General features: G+C 35.6%; 6 protein-coding genes across 6 annotated transcripts; 5 read left to right on the forward strand and 1 right to left on the reverse strand.

Moving 5' to 3' along the window:
• Positions 1 to 496: 496 nt before the first annotated feature.
• On the forward strand, positions 497 to 1846 carry M431DRAFT_14936 (hypothetical protein; the record flags this gene model as incomplete). The annotated part of the gene is made up of 4 exons (XM_024912795.1): positions 497 to 741; positions 873 to 936; positions 999 to 1611; positions 1666 to 1846. The coding sequence occupies 4 exons, from the start codon at positions 497 to 499 to the stop codon at positions 1680 to 1682; spliced, it is 939 nt and encodes a 312-aa protein (XP_024778117.1). The 3' UTR covers positions 1683 to 1846.
• Positions 1847 to 3051: 1205 nt separating this feature from the next.
• On the forward strand, positions 3052 to 3804 carry M431DRAFT_505941 (hypothetical protein). The gene has a single exon (XM_024918725.1). It carries the CDS (start codon positions 3057 to 3059, stop codon positions 3699 to 3701), a length of 645 nt encoding a protein of 214 aa, XP_024778118.1. The 5' UTR covers positions 3052 to 3056; the 3' UTR covers positions 3702 to 3804.
• Positions 3805 to 3923: 119 nt separating this feature from the next.
• On the reverse strand, positions 3924 to 5060 carry M431DRAFT_505942 (hypothetical protein). Its single transcript, XM_024918726.1, has one exon. The coding sequence runs from the start codon at positions 4983 to 4985 to the stop codon at positions 4047 to 4049; it is 939 nt and encodes a 312-aa protein (XP_024778119.1). The 5' UTR covers positions 4986 to 5060; the 3' UTR covers positions 3924 to 4046.
• A 1659-nt stretch (positions 5061 to 6719) lies between these two features.
• On the forward strand, positions 6720 to 9030 carry M431DRAFT_3404 (hypothetical protein; the record flags this gene model as incomplete). Its single annotated transcript, XM_024914413.1, has 6 exons — positions 6720 to 6833; positions 6886 to 7161; positions 7210 to 7357; positions 7405 to 7492; positions 7540 to 7675; positions 7723 to 9030. 6 exons carry the CDS (start codon positions 6720 to 6722, stop codon positions 9028 to 9030), a joined length of 2070 nt encoding a protein of 689 aa, XP_024778120.1.
• A 100-nt stretch (positions 9031 to 9130) lies between these two features.
• Positions 9131 to 9321, forward strand: M431DRAFT_505945 (hypothetical protein). The gene has a single exon (XM_024918727.1). It carries the CDS (start codon positions 9156 to 9158, stop codon positions 9312 to 9314), a length of 159 nt encoding a protein of 52 aa, XP_024778121.1. The 5' UTR covers positions 9131 to 9155; the 3' UTR covers positions 9315 to 9321.
• Positions 9322 to 16888: 7567 nt separating this feature from the next.
• M431DRAFT_79684 (hypothetical protein) lies at positions 16889 to 17134 on the forward strand (the record flags this gene model as incomplete). The annotated part of the gene is made up of 1 exon (XM_024922853.1): positions 16889 to 17134. A coding segment is annotated over one exon (246 nt), but the record flags the coding sequence as incomplete, so codon positions are not given.
• Positions 17135 to 17679: the final 545 nt, after the last annotated feature.

The following is a 17679-nucleotide window of genomic DNA, read 5'->3' on the forward strand; positions in this document are numbered from 1 at the left end:
TCTCATTAAAGCCCAGGACCCCTTATCCTCCAGTTTCTGCTCTTACAATCTGGTCTCTTGCTTCACTACGGTTTCTCGTGTTATTCTATCTGAATCCAAGTCCAGGCCCCATAAGTTCTCAAGCCTTGCTTTTTACCAACTTTATTTGGACAAAAACAAAAGAATTCTAGCTCTATAGTTATCCCAAACCTAATGCTTGATCTAGTTTAGCAGCCATTCTGGTCCAATCCTTGTTTTCACCCCATTGTTAATCCGACCTAATATATTGTCTCTCTCTAAGTTTTTAGTATGAAAAAAACAGCACTTGCTCTTTTTTTTACAGGTAGCTAATGAATCTGTCTCCAACATGTTTCTATCTCTGGTGCCGGACATATCGCTTACCTAAGCCTGCCTTGGCAAGTCGGGACCCCGCGGTATAGTCCTGTCACCTAGTGCGGCAACTTCCGTCGTTTGCGCTCTGCCCCACCATGGGCTTAGAAAGCAGACAAAGGTAGCGATGATTGATTATGGCTATAGAGTTCCAAGTGCTATGGAATTATGTCTTCAGAGATTCCATAAGCGGGCTATGCTTATTGAGCAGACTATTTCGAAAGAATTGCAATGGTTGTGGAACGGTTGGCTTTATGACGTACGTCAGTGCATTCATGATAATCTCGTGCAAAGACTTGCCCTACCGCTATCTGGCAAGTATGGCAAGTATGGCAAGTATGGCAAGTATGGCAAGTATGGCAAGTATGGCAAGTATGGCAAGTATAAAATGCAAGCGCGATCCGTGCATTCGTTGAGGCATATCCCTCCATCATTCTTTTGTCTATCAGACTTTTATCAACCGCATTAACATCCCATTCCCAATCGCTCAACATTGCTCCTAGAATTCTCTTCGTTCTCACCAGCCGAGCCAAGATGGATAACGGCGCACCCACTGGGTGGTACTTGGTTAGTCTCCTAGCCGCTGCCCCTTGACCTTTGGAAACTATCGCTCACACGTCAGCTCTCAGCCTGAGTTTGCCCGGCCTTATTACCACTTGATTGGTCCGGATGAGGCGAAGCCCAGAGCTGAAATCGTCGTTGCTTCCCCCGCTGGTGGGCTTGCTCCAATAGACGAGGTGTCGGTGAAGAATTTCAAGGACCCTAAGTCGGTCAAGTTCCACCAAAACAAGAAGAATCTCTGGGAGCAAACAGCGCCCCTTAGGGAGTTTCACAAAAAGGCATCCGAGTTCAATGCCATCTTCTATCCTGGTGGTCACGGGCCTATGTTCGACCTCGTTAACGACAAGGACTCCATTAAGCTGATCGAGGAATTCTATAATGCCGGCAAGATTATTACGGCTGTCTGTCATGGCCCTATCGCTCTCGTTAATACCATCGTAGACGGGAAACCGCTCCTCAGTAGCCGCAGGGCCACTGGCTTCAGCAACGCGGAAGAAGATGCTATCAAGCTGTCCGAGGCCATGCCTGCTCTGTTAGAGGACGAAATCAAGCGGGTGGGCGGCAGCTATGTCAAAGCAGATGCGCTTTGGAAGGAGCATGTTGTCGTTGATGGGCGGGTCATTACTGGCCAGAACCCAAACTCTGCCCTAGGCGTTGGCGTTGCGATTGCTCAGGCACTTGGTAGGTTTGGCAGCCCTTGATGTTTTCCATGAATGCTCTAACCATATGGCTTAGGTCTTGAATCTGCATAATGGTTAGATTTACGCATTAGGAAATTGGGAGCAGTTTTAAGGCAGGCATAGGCGGCATGAAATATCTGTTAATGGCGGAGTATGGAGTATTTAGTGGGACTAGGGTGGATTTTTGTAAAAGCTACTAGTAATGATGATGGAAAAAGAATTATGTTACTGTTCCCTAGCTAAGGCCGTAAGATGGCATAACGGCTTTCCGCTTTGGACTCCCGGAGTATAGCTCCATGGCCCACGACGCGTCCCCGAGGGTCTGTCGCTTATGGAACCGCACTAATTCTGCTTGTGTCAGCGCTCTTACTTTACCTCTTTAGCGGCCTTGTCCTACTGTAATTAATGCGATTACCTGTCAATAGCCGCTTTATGGTGTTAGTTGATGAGGAACCTTGTTCCTTTTTGTCCATGAATATCGTCCTTGAGTTTATGGCGGTATAGCTCACTCTGTACTGGAGATATTATAAAGGCAAGTGGGTTGCTTTTAACTTCTCGAGCCAAGTGGAGCAAGCGTATGCATCCGTATCTGAAATAGAAGCCGGCACTCACCATTTTACGTACAGCCAACGCATCTGTCTCCGGAGACAGGATATTAATACTCACCACTTTACACACGGCTAATGTATCTGCATCCAGGAACCGAAACCAGCACAGCTATTTTACATAGATTTGAGGTATCTGTCTCCGGAGAGAGAAATAGCACTCACTGCTTATATACAGCTAAACGCATGTGTCTCCGGAGACACAAATATAAGTTACCTAACCCTCCCTGGACGAGTCGGGGCTCCAGGGTATAATAGAAGATATATAGTAATTTAGAATATTTTTAAACGATTTTTTCCCCTAAGGCTTCAAACAGAAATATCTTTGATTGATGGGCATATTTGTGATTCTGGAGTGATAGATGGAAACCATAGCTGCATTCATCCACATACCTCTTAATTCCGAAATTATAGCACACCCAACGCCTATGCCTTCAGCAAGAGTGGAGTATACAAAATTTGACCGGAATAGGTAGCGGTTGAGTTACTGTTACTGTTTCATGCTGTACAGGACTGACCGAAGCTAGTGTCTGCCTCTAAATTTATTGAACTTTCGTCATACGTGGCTTGCACCGTTTCCTTACTGTGAATTCCATGTACCTGTAGATTTGGTAAACTACAGGAATAGCTCTCTATCCTCCACTTACCATTTTCGAGTCAGCTGAAAGAAAGCATATCTAATTGTTTGGAATGCAAGAAAAAGCTTCTCTTCTATCTAAATTACTTACATTTTAGTACGCACCATGAAAATTTGTATAGCTTTAATCGAGAAATATTTAAGCCTCGTGATCCCCGGAAATAGAGCTCCATAGATTCATTTGAAGATACATGTAACCAAATAATGGATGACCAATCTTGGCAAGAGGTGTATGATTTCACTAGCAGTTCAGCAAGCAAAATCCCCACACCCACGGGTACTCTTTCCACAATTTCGGAACCCATCTCTGCGATTAATCTCAAAGATGATCAAGATTTACGACCCATTGATCTTACTCTAGCATTTCAGAATCCACCTATAGAAGGCAGAAAATTCCTAATTCGAACTCGGGAAGAGCCACACCGCATCCTTACTGTTTGCAATGGAAACGTGAGATGCTTACTCCAGCCTATTCCTGGCGGCGGCAGCATCTGGCATTGTCATAAGAAATTCGGCTGGCTTGGCCTCCGCAACACTGTCTCTGGCACGTATCTTGGTCACGACAACGACGGCACAATCTGCGCGAAACGGGCTTCCCACTGGATAAACGAATATCTCACGGTAGATAGGGATGAGAGTGGTGGTCAAATATTACACGTATTAGTGAAATCCACGACGACAATGGGCATTGAACGAATAGAACGAATGCAAGTGTGCCTCTCGGAAGATGGGAAATCATTGGTCCCACGGAAAGAAGGGGGGGCGGTCTGGGATTTCATTGATCTGAAGTATTACCAGCAGTCTTCATCACTTGTGTATCCCGGCATGAAACCTGAGAAATTACGATGAGATTTTCCTCTGTGTGTTTTGTTCAAATATTTATAAGTACTATGTGTATAATACGAGAATTTAAGAGAGATTGAAATTTCATAAAATTTTGCTAAGAGTCAAGTGCAAGGCTAATATTAAAGCTGGAAAGGGGCGTCAGCATGGTACCTAAGAGTCTGAAAAGCAGCCATCTATTCATATATGCAATTATTATATATGAAATTTATAATTATAGGGTCATCACTGGTGCATGCGTTGATACTATGTCCAAGTCAAGCCATTCTATACTCTTGTCTCTAATTCCAGCTCCCTAGATCTAAAGGCCTTTCGATTTGCGTACGGCAATATCGCGTGCTGATATTGCGGTTATACTTTGTTTTCCAGTCGAGTCGACGAACATAGTACTTGAACACTCCGAATTTCGATTTGCAGACCCATATGAATTTTTACGTGCTTTAAAAATCGCTCACAGTCGCTGCACACGGGCCGCGATACCAATATGAGGGCCCGGTTCAAGGGTTGTTGGGGGCGAGATTTCCACAGCTCTATAAACTTGGCTTTGGCAGCCTGCTCGTTCTTTCCTGCCAAAGTTAAATTTCCAAGCAGTCTCGCAAGCTTATCTTCTGATTCTGAATTTGATTCTGATCCTTTTGCGTTGTTCACCTGGTTCGGAAGGGACAAATGCTTGTATATGAAATACGCAATCAGCTGCTTTTCTACATGGGATGCATTATACTGCCCGGAAACGCCTTGATCATAGTCCAGGTTAGGCCTAAGAGAAAATTTAATTTTTTGACAAAGATTCATGACCTCAGTCGTCCAGTGCTTTCCGGAAATGACGAAATCTTTTTCGACTTGATTGTGCCCCCAGCCGCTTTTTGCATAGACATCGGGAAACCCTCCATAACGGCGCATGGCGGCAAATGCCTTGTTTTGGATGACTTGATGAAGTCGAGGTGTCAGTATGAGAGAAGGTACTTGGCCTCGATACTCAATCCGGATGGAATCGCTCCTACATATAGATCTGAAATCCTGGTCAGTTGCCCTTGGCGGCTGTCTTGCCGCTTGTCCCACCAATCGGATGCTGGGAATGAAACGAATTTTTGACTTGTCGACCTCGTAATATGCTTCATTGCAAGACAAGTGGTCCAGACGCTGTGTTTTGAGCTTCGTCTTTCGCGAGGAATCGCAGGGGAGCAACGCATCGATAGCATTTTTCTTTTGAGCGCGATAAGCGCTCTCCATAGGGGACCTGAGAGCTAGATACTTCTGTCTTGGCCGCTGCGAATTTACATCTGTAGACATAGGTATCATTACAGATTGGGCGTATAGCTGCGAACTTCCGAGATTTCCACCAGTGTATATTGTATGTCAGATGATGCTTATATGTGAGTGCTTGGGAAGCGAAAAACGTCCTCTCCAAGCAAGCAAGATGCAAGACTAGCTCGACGAAATGCTTGTCTATATTGCTTTCTGTAAGGATCTAGAGTGTACCTGCACTTAAGGTTTGCCGGTAACCGAATCCGGCCTGAAGACGCTGGCAATTACAAAACGGATCTGCGGCGTAGTATGAAGGCGTACCAATTAGCCCGACATTCAGAATTTGAATTTAAATTTACACAGAGTCAATGTGGGATGCAGAACTTCTTAGACCGCCAAACCCGCGATAACAGTTCAGCGCGCTGTTTTAAGTCCTTCGCACGAGGATGAATAGACATAGAGACCTGGAAGGAATTCGACTAGCTATTGGGGAAACGAGCTTAGTCTTCGTCCTGAATGAGGTGAAAAAAGCGAACTCTAGAATGATATAGCATGTATGAGGAAGCAGTTAGTTTTTTGATATGTAACATAACGCAACAAAACGAACTCGTGCTGTATTTGGAGGTTGACTGCTCGCCTCAATTTAATGCACCACCAGCGCTTGAAGAGGACGTCAGTACTGTTGATGTTTCGTGTGAGGTTCCATCGTATGCCACAGTGGGTTAGCAAGTCCGCGAGGACGTTGTTTGTTAATTATATTCTCGCAACTGTTCTGTTCATTGAAACTTTCATGTGTGGCATTCCCCGCTGAAGAGTGTCTAGTCCATCTTAGCGATGCCGTATCGGCTCTCGGATTGGATAAATCGGAACTCTAAATGTTCCTTGAAAGTTTAGGTGACCGGATTCGTTCGAGGCCAATATCGGCACGCTACGAAATCATTGCAGAAATGCCACCTCAAAGCAGGCGTCGGTGAGCGCATCTAAACGGTATCCAGGAATTTGGCTGCCAACGCGAGATGGAAGACCGAAATTTGGGCTTACCGTGGGGCAGATAAGGGAGAGGGCGGTTGCGGATTAGTCAACCTTAATGATGCTGTGGAATGCAACTTCACCGCAAGCAGTCGGGAATGACGTGTAAGCAAAATTTCACTCACCCGTTAGTTAATTTTTTCGCCAGGCTTTCCGTGACCATCCTGAGGGTTAGCATAAACGACTTTGCTGGCTGGACTTGTTACGCTTGAAGATGTCTGCTGACGCTTCTCTGATGGTCTGGGCTTGAGGGTCTATGTATAGTGAGATTCTACATCACAAGCAGCGATGCGTTAGTCGACTGGCGTGGTTTCGTAACTCTGAGTGCCGCCAAGCGCGAAGCAGTATTGAGATGCTTTGGTTTCCGCGAGGCGGGGAGGATGATTTACTTCCATCTCTGAGTATACTGCTGTACTCTACCCGCCTCTTGATGGTTGAGGCGGGTTGATCGGATACGAAGCAACTGTTATCGGCCTTTTGCGGAACAAATATTCATCATCCTCCCACGAACAAATTTTTGCGTTATTTCTCTTTAATTCATGAGAGATGCGTCCGCAAGCGGCAAGCAAATGTGTACGGAAGAGGCAAGCAAATGTGTGCGGAAGAGGCAAGAAGGAGTTATTGGAACAGGCAACATTGGAATATATAAGTTTCGACGCCCTGAATCTCTATTCTGTCATTCCTGTTCTGAAAAAATCTTGGACAAATATCGCACAGCAACCGTATAACACCAGAAAAACAGCTAAGAAAATGACGGCAGTACGAGATATACAGGAAATGGATAACCCAGAACGCCTTCGATACTTCCGCGTGATCGATCAACTTCGCGGTTTTGGGATCAATGAGGATCTGCCGCTTCCACAGGTAAGCTTTCGCCTTAGTCTTACTCAAAAGCCCTTTTAACAAAACATTCTAGATTGTTGTGGTTGGGGATCAATCTAGTGGGAAGTCATCACTCCTTGAAGGTCTCACGGGTCTCTCGTTCCCTATTGCCTCAGACCTCTGTACGCGTTTTGCAACGCAAATTGTACTGCATCGTACGCCAGGGGGAAAAGCTTTGGTCAAAGCTTCCATTGTGCCTGGCCCCTCCAGTCTGGATGATGAAGCTCAAAAGAGGCGATTGCTGGAGTTTGATATGCAGATGGATGCTGATGAGCTTAGTGGATCTAAATTTGCTTGGGTTTTAGACGAGGTATGTGCTGCTTCAAGCTCCTCAGGATACATTACTAATGCTAAATAGGCCGCTGAATACATGGGATTGCCCAATTCCGATGGCCAAGATATTGAGAACCTAACGAAGCGCTTCTCTGACGACATTCTGCGTATCGAAATCTCCGGGCCGGATCAACATCATTTGAGCGTGGTCGATGTGCCGGGGCTTTTTCACAGTAAGATCGCTCTTTTAAATAGATCTTCAATCATGTTGACTCTGTAGATCCTACTAAGTATCAGACTCGCGAAGATTTGTCTGTTATTCGAAGACTCATCGAGACCTACACAACAGATGCGAGGACAATCATTCTGTGAGAATTTCGAAGGGAAGGCCAGGATTCTACTAACTATCTTTCAGGGCAGTAATGGATGCACGAAACAATTTGGCAAATCAAGAGGTCTTCAAGATGGCTCGCGCAGCCGATCCCGCAGGTATTCGTACCGTTGGCATCATCACCAAGTGCGATGCACTGCAATCTGGAGATGAAAATGGGGTACGTATCGTTGAAGGCGTCTTGTGAGCTGAAACTTACAGGTTTAGGTCCTCAACATCGCACAGAATAATGTAGAGCATCTTCAACATGGGTGGTTTGTTGTACGGAACAGGTCGACTAAAGAGATACAAGAAGGTGTGACAATCCTTGAACGTCATGAAAACGAAAGACGATTCTTTCAGCAAGTTCCTTGGAATGCGCTGCCAAAAGATCGAGTAGGTGTGAAGGCTTTAAAGCCTTTCCTCGGCCAATTGTTATATGAACACATTCGTCGTGAATTCCCTGCCCTTGTCAAGGAAATCGAAGATCTCTATAGAGAGACGCAGCGGAAAGTGGAAGCGCTTGGAGCCTCTCGCCAAACTGCGGCGGAGCAGCGACAGTACTTGACGCGTCTGGCGAATCGGTACCAACGCAATGTGGAAGATTCTCTCAGGGGGAACTATGCTGCAGATCTCGATACGAAGAGCCAATTAAAGCTACGGATGCATCTTCGTGATTTGGCAGATCAATTCGAGAAAGATCTTCGGTCGAAAGGACACACGTTCCCCTTCCAGCAGCCCGATGGATCAGTCGATACGGATTACCTTGACCAGGATGTTGAACCAGGTGTTCAAGACATTATGGGATGGATTCACGAAAGATACAGAGACGCTCGCGGGGCAGAATTGCCTGGCACGGTCAATCCGACACTTCTAATCAATTTGTTCCGACAACAAACTGTTCAATGGGAACAAATAGCTGGCGATTATCTCGAACAAGTATTTCAGCTCGTGACGGAGTATTCTCAACTAGAGTCTTGTCGAACTGAGGAAGACAAAACAATTCGCGCCTCTCTAGAATCCTTAATACTTTCCCGCATTGAGTCCACAAAAGTCTCAGCCAGGGGTCAGCTCATAGATCTATTACATGACGAGCGAGGCGGAATCTTACAGACTGTGAACCATTATTTCGCCGAAACACTTGAAAAAATCCGCCAAGAGCGCGTCATTGCTCGTGTGCAAGCTCTTGGCCTTCAAGATGGCCAATGCCAAACTATCGATCTAGGAAAGCTTACTAGCGCCATACATCTGAGTAACGAGGACCAAGCCGTCAATGACATTCACGATGTGTTGAAAGCTTACTACAAGGTGGCTATCAAAAGGTTCGGAGATTACGTGGTGGTCTCGGTGGTCGAGAGATTAATGGGCGACCAAGGAGCGCTCAAATTCTTTTCATCGGAACACATTGGAGGTCTATCTGATCTACAGCTAGCGGAGATGGCTGCAGAAAGCTACACAACTTCAGCCGCAAGGGTGGAGCTCGAGCACCGGTGCCAGAGGTACCGTGAGGCTCTTCATGTGGCTAAAAGCGTGTAAGCAGATTTGGTTGGAACAATCTCTGGATTAGGTTTTGCCCCCTTGTGGTTTCCCTAGTCTGTGACGCAAATGCGAGAGATATCTGCGATTTATGTTCTTTTTGCTTTCAATGCAGGTTCGGTATGATGTATTTAACAGGACAAATAGCAATTACCCGTCATGCTGCTCTATTACCTGGTATGTCTGAAACTCAACACGATAAGATTTTGAAAACCTATTCTTACTTTCTGCTAAGCTTTTTCTCAATTATAGCTGTCGTCCAATTGCAACTATTTTATGACTAAATTTTCTATTACTCTACCTATAATATCGTTCTTCTCATCAGCCTCCATCAACGCTCGCATAATACTATGACCTCCCTCGCAATCAATATCTTTAAAAATACTAGGTCTATGAATCTTAAGGAATTAGCAGGCTCTATGCGCGCTCATCGTATAAGGCAGTCGGTTCGAGTCCGGCCGGGGCACCCTTTCCAGCTAATTTTCCCCCAAGACACAACCAACCGATAAGCAAGCCCCCCGGGTTGTAAAGACACAACGCTGAAGACCTCTAGGTCCCGCAGCAGCTATAGGCTTACTAGCTAGCTAGCCTACGACAACACACTAGGTTTTTCCCCTTGTAGAGAGGGGTTTTTTCCCTTATACTGGCTTGCTAGTATAAAAATTCTGTATCTTTCCTTTATCACACTGAAACGTAGCGAACAGGGGTTAACACCTCCGGCTATTGGTTGATAAGCTTGCTGTCTAGCTAGGCCGGTCTCGAAGGAACAAGACCACGTGGAGGTGATTAAGACGGAAACTGGCTCCTACCGACCTATTGCCCAGATGAGGATTTGTGTATCTAGTTAACTAGATACTTATGGTCGTTAATAATAAAACAAACAAACAAACTTAAGGAATTAAAGCTCGCCTCCATATTCGGATTTGAGCCCCTTTCTCTCCAATGAAGTAAGACATTCTCCTTCTAGCTGCTTACAGATGTAAACATTGCTGATGTAAGCTTTTTATCTCGCTTCTCTAATGTCCATTCAACCGAAAGGGAGTAAAGAGATCCTGTCTTTAGTCGTGGAGGGGCGGTACGAGGTCCAACAGGAGGCCCACTCAGCTTTACAACAGAAAATTAAAAAACATCACCAGCCCCTCGCCTTAACAATACAGCTGTTCCGCCTGTCTATCCCAGTAGGGAGCCTCAGATCATTGTCATCCATAGCTGAGTGACCAATAACATTTGAAACTGCTGTTGGCATATGCAACACATTGATAAGGACCAATCCTCCATGCGAGCCGGGTCCCTTTAATTGGTGGACTTTTTGAAAGGAAAAGCAGTTCGGAGATTCTAATGAGCCACAGAGTGAGAGGCAAAACTTACTGAACATTTAAGCCCGTTGCGACCACCCGATCTAGCCAAGGCAAGGGAACGGTCTCCGTTCCTTTAACCGGTAGCTTGAGAAGGGCTGAAACTGAACTAAATAGATATCAGCTGTGTGACAATTTGGTTACAATGCATCGGCTAGAGATAGCTTCTGCGACAGAAAACATGGCATCGCATGACAAGAAAAAAAAAAGTCCGGAAAAAATAGCAAAAAAAAAAAAGGATGTCTTTCAAAGTGCTCTGTAAAATTAGCTAGCTGTGCCCTGCTGACCAATAATTATCCTGCTCGATACATGGTGCCAGTAATTCTTTGAGCCTCCGTTATCTCAGATAGGTACTACTATATGCGCCGTGTTGTGTCTATTTTTCAACCAGTCAGGTTCGCGTAAATTACTGCTTAGGTTTTGCAGTATCTAATCGCGCACGGACAAAATTTAGTAAATTACGGGGTCCCCTTAGTACAGTAGGGCGTCATTAAATCGCGAAGTTGACCATGCTTTACTACCAGGTTGGCTCTGATTCGAAATAAGGTAGCGCTCTCTTTGCAATAAGTCTATAAATAGACGAATATATAAGAGATATTTATATAAAATCTAACTCGGCCCAGTAGGTAAAAAGCGAGCAATATTATATTCTTAGTTTATAGATTGCTTTACTTTATGATAATGGGTAATATAAATAATATACTACTTAAATATAAATAATCTTCTCTACTTTATAACAAGCTAAGCTCCTATAGGGTTAGTATAAAAAGGATTCCTAAGAGATAAACCTTATACTAGGTTTATATTAGCGGATAGGCTAAGCTAGACTAGTAGGTAATTAATAAAGATAAAGGGATTAGTTTACATAATTAGTAAATAATACTTTTATAAGTATAATTAAGTATTATTTTATATTTATAACTAATTATTTAAACTATTTTAAATAAGTATATAAATAAAACTTATATATTTAGTTATACTAAGTAAGGTTATTTATAATTACATTAACTAAGAATAACTTAAATTATATATAGTTATATTAACTTAAAATAACTTTAATTTTATTAGTTAAATTATTTAGAGTTAAACTAAGTATTACTTACCTAGGAGGCCCGTTATTATAATTATAAGTATTAGGTTATAATATACTTAAACTTACTATTTTAATATAAAAGAGAGAGCAGTCTTAATTACTAAGTAGTTTAACTACTAGTTTTTTATATTATTAGCTTAATAATTATATAAAAGTAATATTTAATTTTTAAGTATTTATTAACTACTTTTTATTTTATCACAACCCGACTCTTAAGGTCGCAACAACAGGCTAATAGGTCAGTCTGGATTAGATTAACTTTAATTCTTTAACTAATTAGGAAAAGATTAAAATACAACTTCTTAATCTAACAGCAGATTAATAAACTATTTATTAATCCAGGGAAGGATTAATATCCTATACATTAATCTTATCCAGGTTAACTAAATATATAAGTTTACTTTATATTACTTATTAAAATACTTAGATAACCAGTTATTATTAATACAGCGTTTATAATATAATTAAATTAAAATATAAATATCTACTTTTATTTATATTACTAGCTAGTAATAAAATTACCTATTACTAACTTAATTACTCTGCTAATATAAACTATAAAACTACTCTAAGGTTTATCCCTTAGAAACAGCTAACCTATAGTGCCTATAGGACCTAGTTTATTATATAATAACAACTTTTATTTAGACGGTTACCTTAGACCTATGGGTAATAAGAGATTTTAGCAAAAACGTAAATACTAATATTTAATATACTTAAAAATGATATTAATTACAAAAGCCAAGCTCTAAGTAATTATTTAAATAATAATATTAAGCTTAAAAATACACTAACTAAAAACATAGTCTCTTAAGCTAATTATAATAAAATAAAAGCTAAGTTTAAAGCTCTTTAAACCTAGCTTTAGAACCTTTAAAGCAGTAGAAAAGAGAAAGGCAAGGTTCTTAAACTAATAAAGCCTAAACCCTTTAATAAAGATCTACGTAAGATAGATAAGTTCTTTTTAGAACTTATAACCTATTTTAGATATTTCTTATATACCTTAAAAAATAATAAAAATAAAGTTACTTTTGCAGAAAGCCGCCTTACTAAAAACGCTAAAATATAATTCCAACCTATTATATAAAATTATAAAAAAAGCAGGATTAATATAAAAAAGCTTAAATTATAAACTAAAGAAATTTACGCTAAGTATATAGAATTTTAGGTATAACTTAAGAAGTCTTTTAGTATTATAAATAAATAATAAAAAGCTAAATAAAAGCTTTATTTTATTACCTAAAAAAGACTACTAAGTAAGTATATATTAACCTTTTTACGCCTATTAACTAAAGTTAACTAAACTAAGGAAATAAAGAAAAAAGTTTACTATAATAGTATAAAACCTAAAGTAAAGAATAAACTCTTTAAAATTAACTGTAAAAAGATAACCTTTATTAACTATATTTAAAAAGCTATTAAAATTAATAATTACAATTAGGAGTAATAAAAAAAACAGAAGTAAGAAAAAACTAAAAACTTCTATAATATTTAACTTAAGTGAAATTAAGGATCCTAAGCTAACTAAGGAAAGAAGTAAAATAATTATATTACCTCTTTAAATAATAAATAACTAGGATTAATAAACCTTAGTATTATTAAGGTATAATATAAAAACGTTAAATATTATAATTATAGAAAGAAAAAATACGTAAAGAAATATTACTAAGCTCTTAAAAAAGATAATAATAAGAAATTTATACTTATTCTAAAACCTAAAGGAAACTAAGTTATTAACACTATATAACCCTCAGTAGAATATAATATACTATACTTCTTAGTATACTATAATAATAAATACTAAATATACTTTAGTAATAAGTAAAAATTAGGATAATTCCTAAAAAAACCTAAGATATAAACCTTAAATATACTTAAGGAAGCTATTTAGGAAGACTTTAGCTATATTAAATAACTTATTTAATAAAACCTTAATAAATAAGAATAGAATAATAAGTTTAAAGATAAAGAAGAGGTACTTTAAAAATAGAAATAAGATAAAACTATATGATAATATAATAAGGATCTTCTAAATACAGTACCTTTATTATAGTATAACCCTTATAAAGTAATAATATAAGAAGAAATTAATAAATTTAAAAAACGTATATATAACTAATATAGGTCAGTAGAACCTAAAGGACCCTACTACTTTTGTAAAATAACTACAGCGGACTAGGAAAAATATAAGGATTAATATAGAATTTAAAGTATTTTTAAAGAAAACAAATGCTATAATAAAATCGTATACTAAAAGAAACTTAAGAATTATAAAAAACTCCTTAAGTAATAAAGTTAAATTAAATAGATTAACCTCTAAAATACCTATAATAAGACCTAAGTACCCGGAAATTAGTTTTAATAATATATTAAGACTAATATAAATAAATACCTAATAACTAAGATACTAGAATTAGCTATCTACTTTATTAACAATATACTATTTATAAATTAATATAATAAAGCTAATATTATTAACTGTAAATTATTACTATATAAGTAATATATTATACTTAAACTTTAAAAATAGTATAAGGACTATAAAGCTATAGAATATAAATAAAAAAAATTTACGCTCTATAATAAAGATTATTACAAGAAGTACTAATACTAACACCAAGCCTTTATATATATTACCTATAACCTAGAATAATAAGGATTTAACCTTATAAAGTATAGTAATAATAATAAACTATAAGAAATTAACTAAAATAACCTTCGGAAGTATTATAAACTTACCGCTAGATACGTCCCTTAGCCTAAATATATATAATATAAACGTTATAATATTTAAAATTATAAACTAAAATAAATTACCTTAGACCTAAATAATATTAATATTAACCTTTATAGTAATAATTATTACAATAGCGTTAATAATATAATCTACTATAACCTAAATACTATAACAGAAGGAAAAGAATTATGGAAATTTTTAATAAATAAATAGTTAAATAAACTAATTATAATCTATATAGACTCTAAAGCTATAATAAGCTATATTACGCCTTAATTAATTAACCGCCTATAGTTAAACTATTATAAGAAGGAGAAACTATATACTTTTACAAACATTAAGAAATAATAATTCATATATAACAATAGAACTATTAACTATAAGACTAATTACCTTATAATCTAATTTAGTAAAATTAAAGATATATTTAAATTTAATATTATAAATATTACTAAATATAATATACTTTTAAAATATAATTAGCTTAAATTACGTAACCTTAATATTAACTAGATTAGAGGCTAGGTAAAATAGTAAACTTACCTTAAACTAATTAATTTTAAAAATATACTATAACTAAATCAGAAGGATTAATAAAATACTATAATATCCTTAACGATAGAATTAGTAACCCCTATATTAAATAAAAAAATACAAAAATATATAGAAAAAAGAAAAGTTATAAAATAAATATAATTTAAAAAGCTAAAGAAGCTTCTAAAAACAATTAAATATATTAAAAAACTTAAGAAAAAATAGCTTAGATTTTTAAACTTAATTATATAAAAGGTTAAGGAATTATACTACTAAAACTAATAAATACTAAAATATTTAAAAAACGTACTAATAGACCTTTAGTATATACTAATCTTTAATAAAAAATTAAACACTAGACTACTAGAATATAACTAATAAAATTATAAAATTAAGCTTATAAATGATAAGGTCCTAACGTTTAATAAAATCTATAACCTAAGTACTACTAAGCTTAAAATACTTAATAAATAAATTAAAGACTAGCTAAAGAAAGGATATATTAAACCCTTTAAATCCTTAGCAGGATATCTAGTTATATTTATACCTAAAAAAAATAGAAAACTTCAACTTATTATAAACTACCGATAACTAAATATAATAACTAAGAAAGATATTATACTACTACCTTTAATTTTAGAAATTAGGGACTAGCTTATAAAAGCAAGGATTTTCACTTTGCTAAATTTTAAAGAAGTATATAACCTTATTTAAATTAAAAAAGGTAATAAATAAAAAACCGCCTTTTATATTAAATACAGACTTTACGAATACTAGGTAATACCTTTCGGACTTATAAATGCTCCAGCATCCTTTTAAAAAATAATTAACTATATATTATAAAACTACGTAGACTATTTTATTATTATATACCTTAATAATATTCTTATCTACTTTAAGAACTTAAAAAAACATAAGGAATATATTAAGAAGGTATTATAAATACTCTAAGATAATAAACTCCTAGTAGAACCTAAGAAATATAACTTTTATATATAAAGGGTTATATTTCTAAGATATATTATTACCCTAGGCAGAGTTTAAATAAACCTTAAAAAACTTAAGGTAATTAACGATTAGGAACTACTATAAAACGTTAAGTAAGTATAAAGCTTTTTAGGATTTACTAATTATTATTAACGCTTTATTAAAGATTTTTTAAAAATTGCTATATTACTTATAAACTTAATAAAAAAAGATGTTAAATTTAAATTAATATAAGATACTTTAACGGCTTTTAAATACCTTAAACAAGCTCTTATAAGTATACTAGTACTTATAATATTTAACCTAAATAAACCTATTATAATTAAAACTAATGCCTTAAATTATATAATTAAAGGAGTACTTAGTTAACTAGATAATATACCTAAAAAAAAGCTTAGGCCTATTACCTACTTCTTAAAGAAACTAAATAAACTAAAATTTAAATACCCTATTTATAATAAAGAATTTATAGCTATATACTAAGCACTTAGTAAACAGTATTAGAAATACTATTATAAAGGAAGTTAATTTCTAATAATAATCTTTATAGATTATTAAAATATTACCTACTTTATAATAACGTAAGAACTATCTTATAAATAAGTTAAGTATTATAAGTAACTCTCTAAGTTTAAGCTTTTAATTAAATACTACAGGAGCTTAGATAATAGATGCGCTAATGTACTTAGTAGATATTTAAACTACTTTTAAAAAATCCTAGAAGTAAAAGTATAAATACTAAAAAAAAATTAATATAGTAACCTAGTAATTTAATTAATTAATACTATATACTAAATTAAAATAAATAATTTAATTATTAATAATATAAAGGAATATATTAAAAACTAAAAAAATAAATAATATTTAGAAAATATTTCTATAGATATTAAATACCTAATATTAAATAAACTTATTTAAGTACTAGAAGATTTATAAAGTAAAGTAGTAAAATTAATATATATATATAAACTTAATAAATACCGTAAAATATAAAAAACTATTTAGTAAGTTGCTTAATACTTTAAATTTAAAAAAATTAAAAAATAGATATAAAAGGTTATATTAAAATATATAATATATAAATAAGCTAAAAGTTCTAAATATAAACTATATAAATAACTACAACTGCTACCTATACTATAATAACTATAAAAATTAATCTTATTTAACCTAATTACTAAGCTACCTCCTTTAAAAAAACTAGTTATAAAGGTACTTTATGATAATATCTTTATAGTAGTTAATAAACTTATAAAAATAACCTACTTTATACCCTTTAAAAAAGCTAGTAATATAGAAGAACTAGCCTATGTAATAATAAAATATATTATAAGCAGCTATAAACTACTAGGAGATATAATCTCCGATAGAGGAAATATATTTATATTTAAATTCTAAAAAGTACTTACAGCTAGATTAAGAATAAATTATAAGGTTAATACAGTCTACTACCTATAAATAAATAAATAAATAAAAAGAATTAATTAAATAATTAAAACTTATTTATATTATTATATTAATTTTAAGTAAAATAATTAAGTAGAACTACTCCCTGTTATATAACTTACATATAATAGCATAAAATTAAAATTAATTAGTAAATTACCGTTCTTCCTAAACTATAGATTTAAACCTAAAGCCTACTAACTACTAAAGTAAGGGAAAGATATTAAAAAAGCTATAATTAAAGTAGAAGATATAATTAAATTATATAATAAACTATAATAATAACTTAAATTTATTTAATAAAGGATAATTAAATATGTAGATAGAAATAGAATTAAAGGATTGACCTTTTAGAAAGGGGATATAATTTAGTTATACTAATATACACGAGGAAATAAATAAGTAAACATTAAGATAAACAGGCTAAGTAATAAACTTAATTTTAAGAAACTCAGACTTTATAAAATTTTGAGAAAAATTGGAAAAGTAAATTATAA

This window comes from Trichoderma harzianum (assembly GCF_003025095.1).
Source record: "Trichoderma harzianum CBS 226.95 unplaced genomic scaffold M431scaffold_3, whole genome shotgun sequence".
Taxonomy (NCBI): Eukaryota; Fungi; Ascomycota; class Sordariomycetes; order Hypocreales; family Hypocreaceae; genus Trichoderma; species Trichoderma harzianum.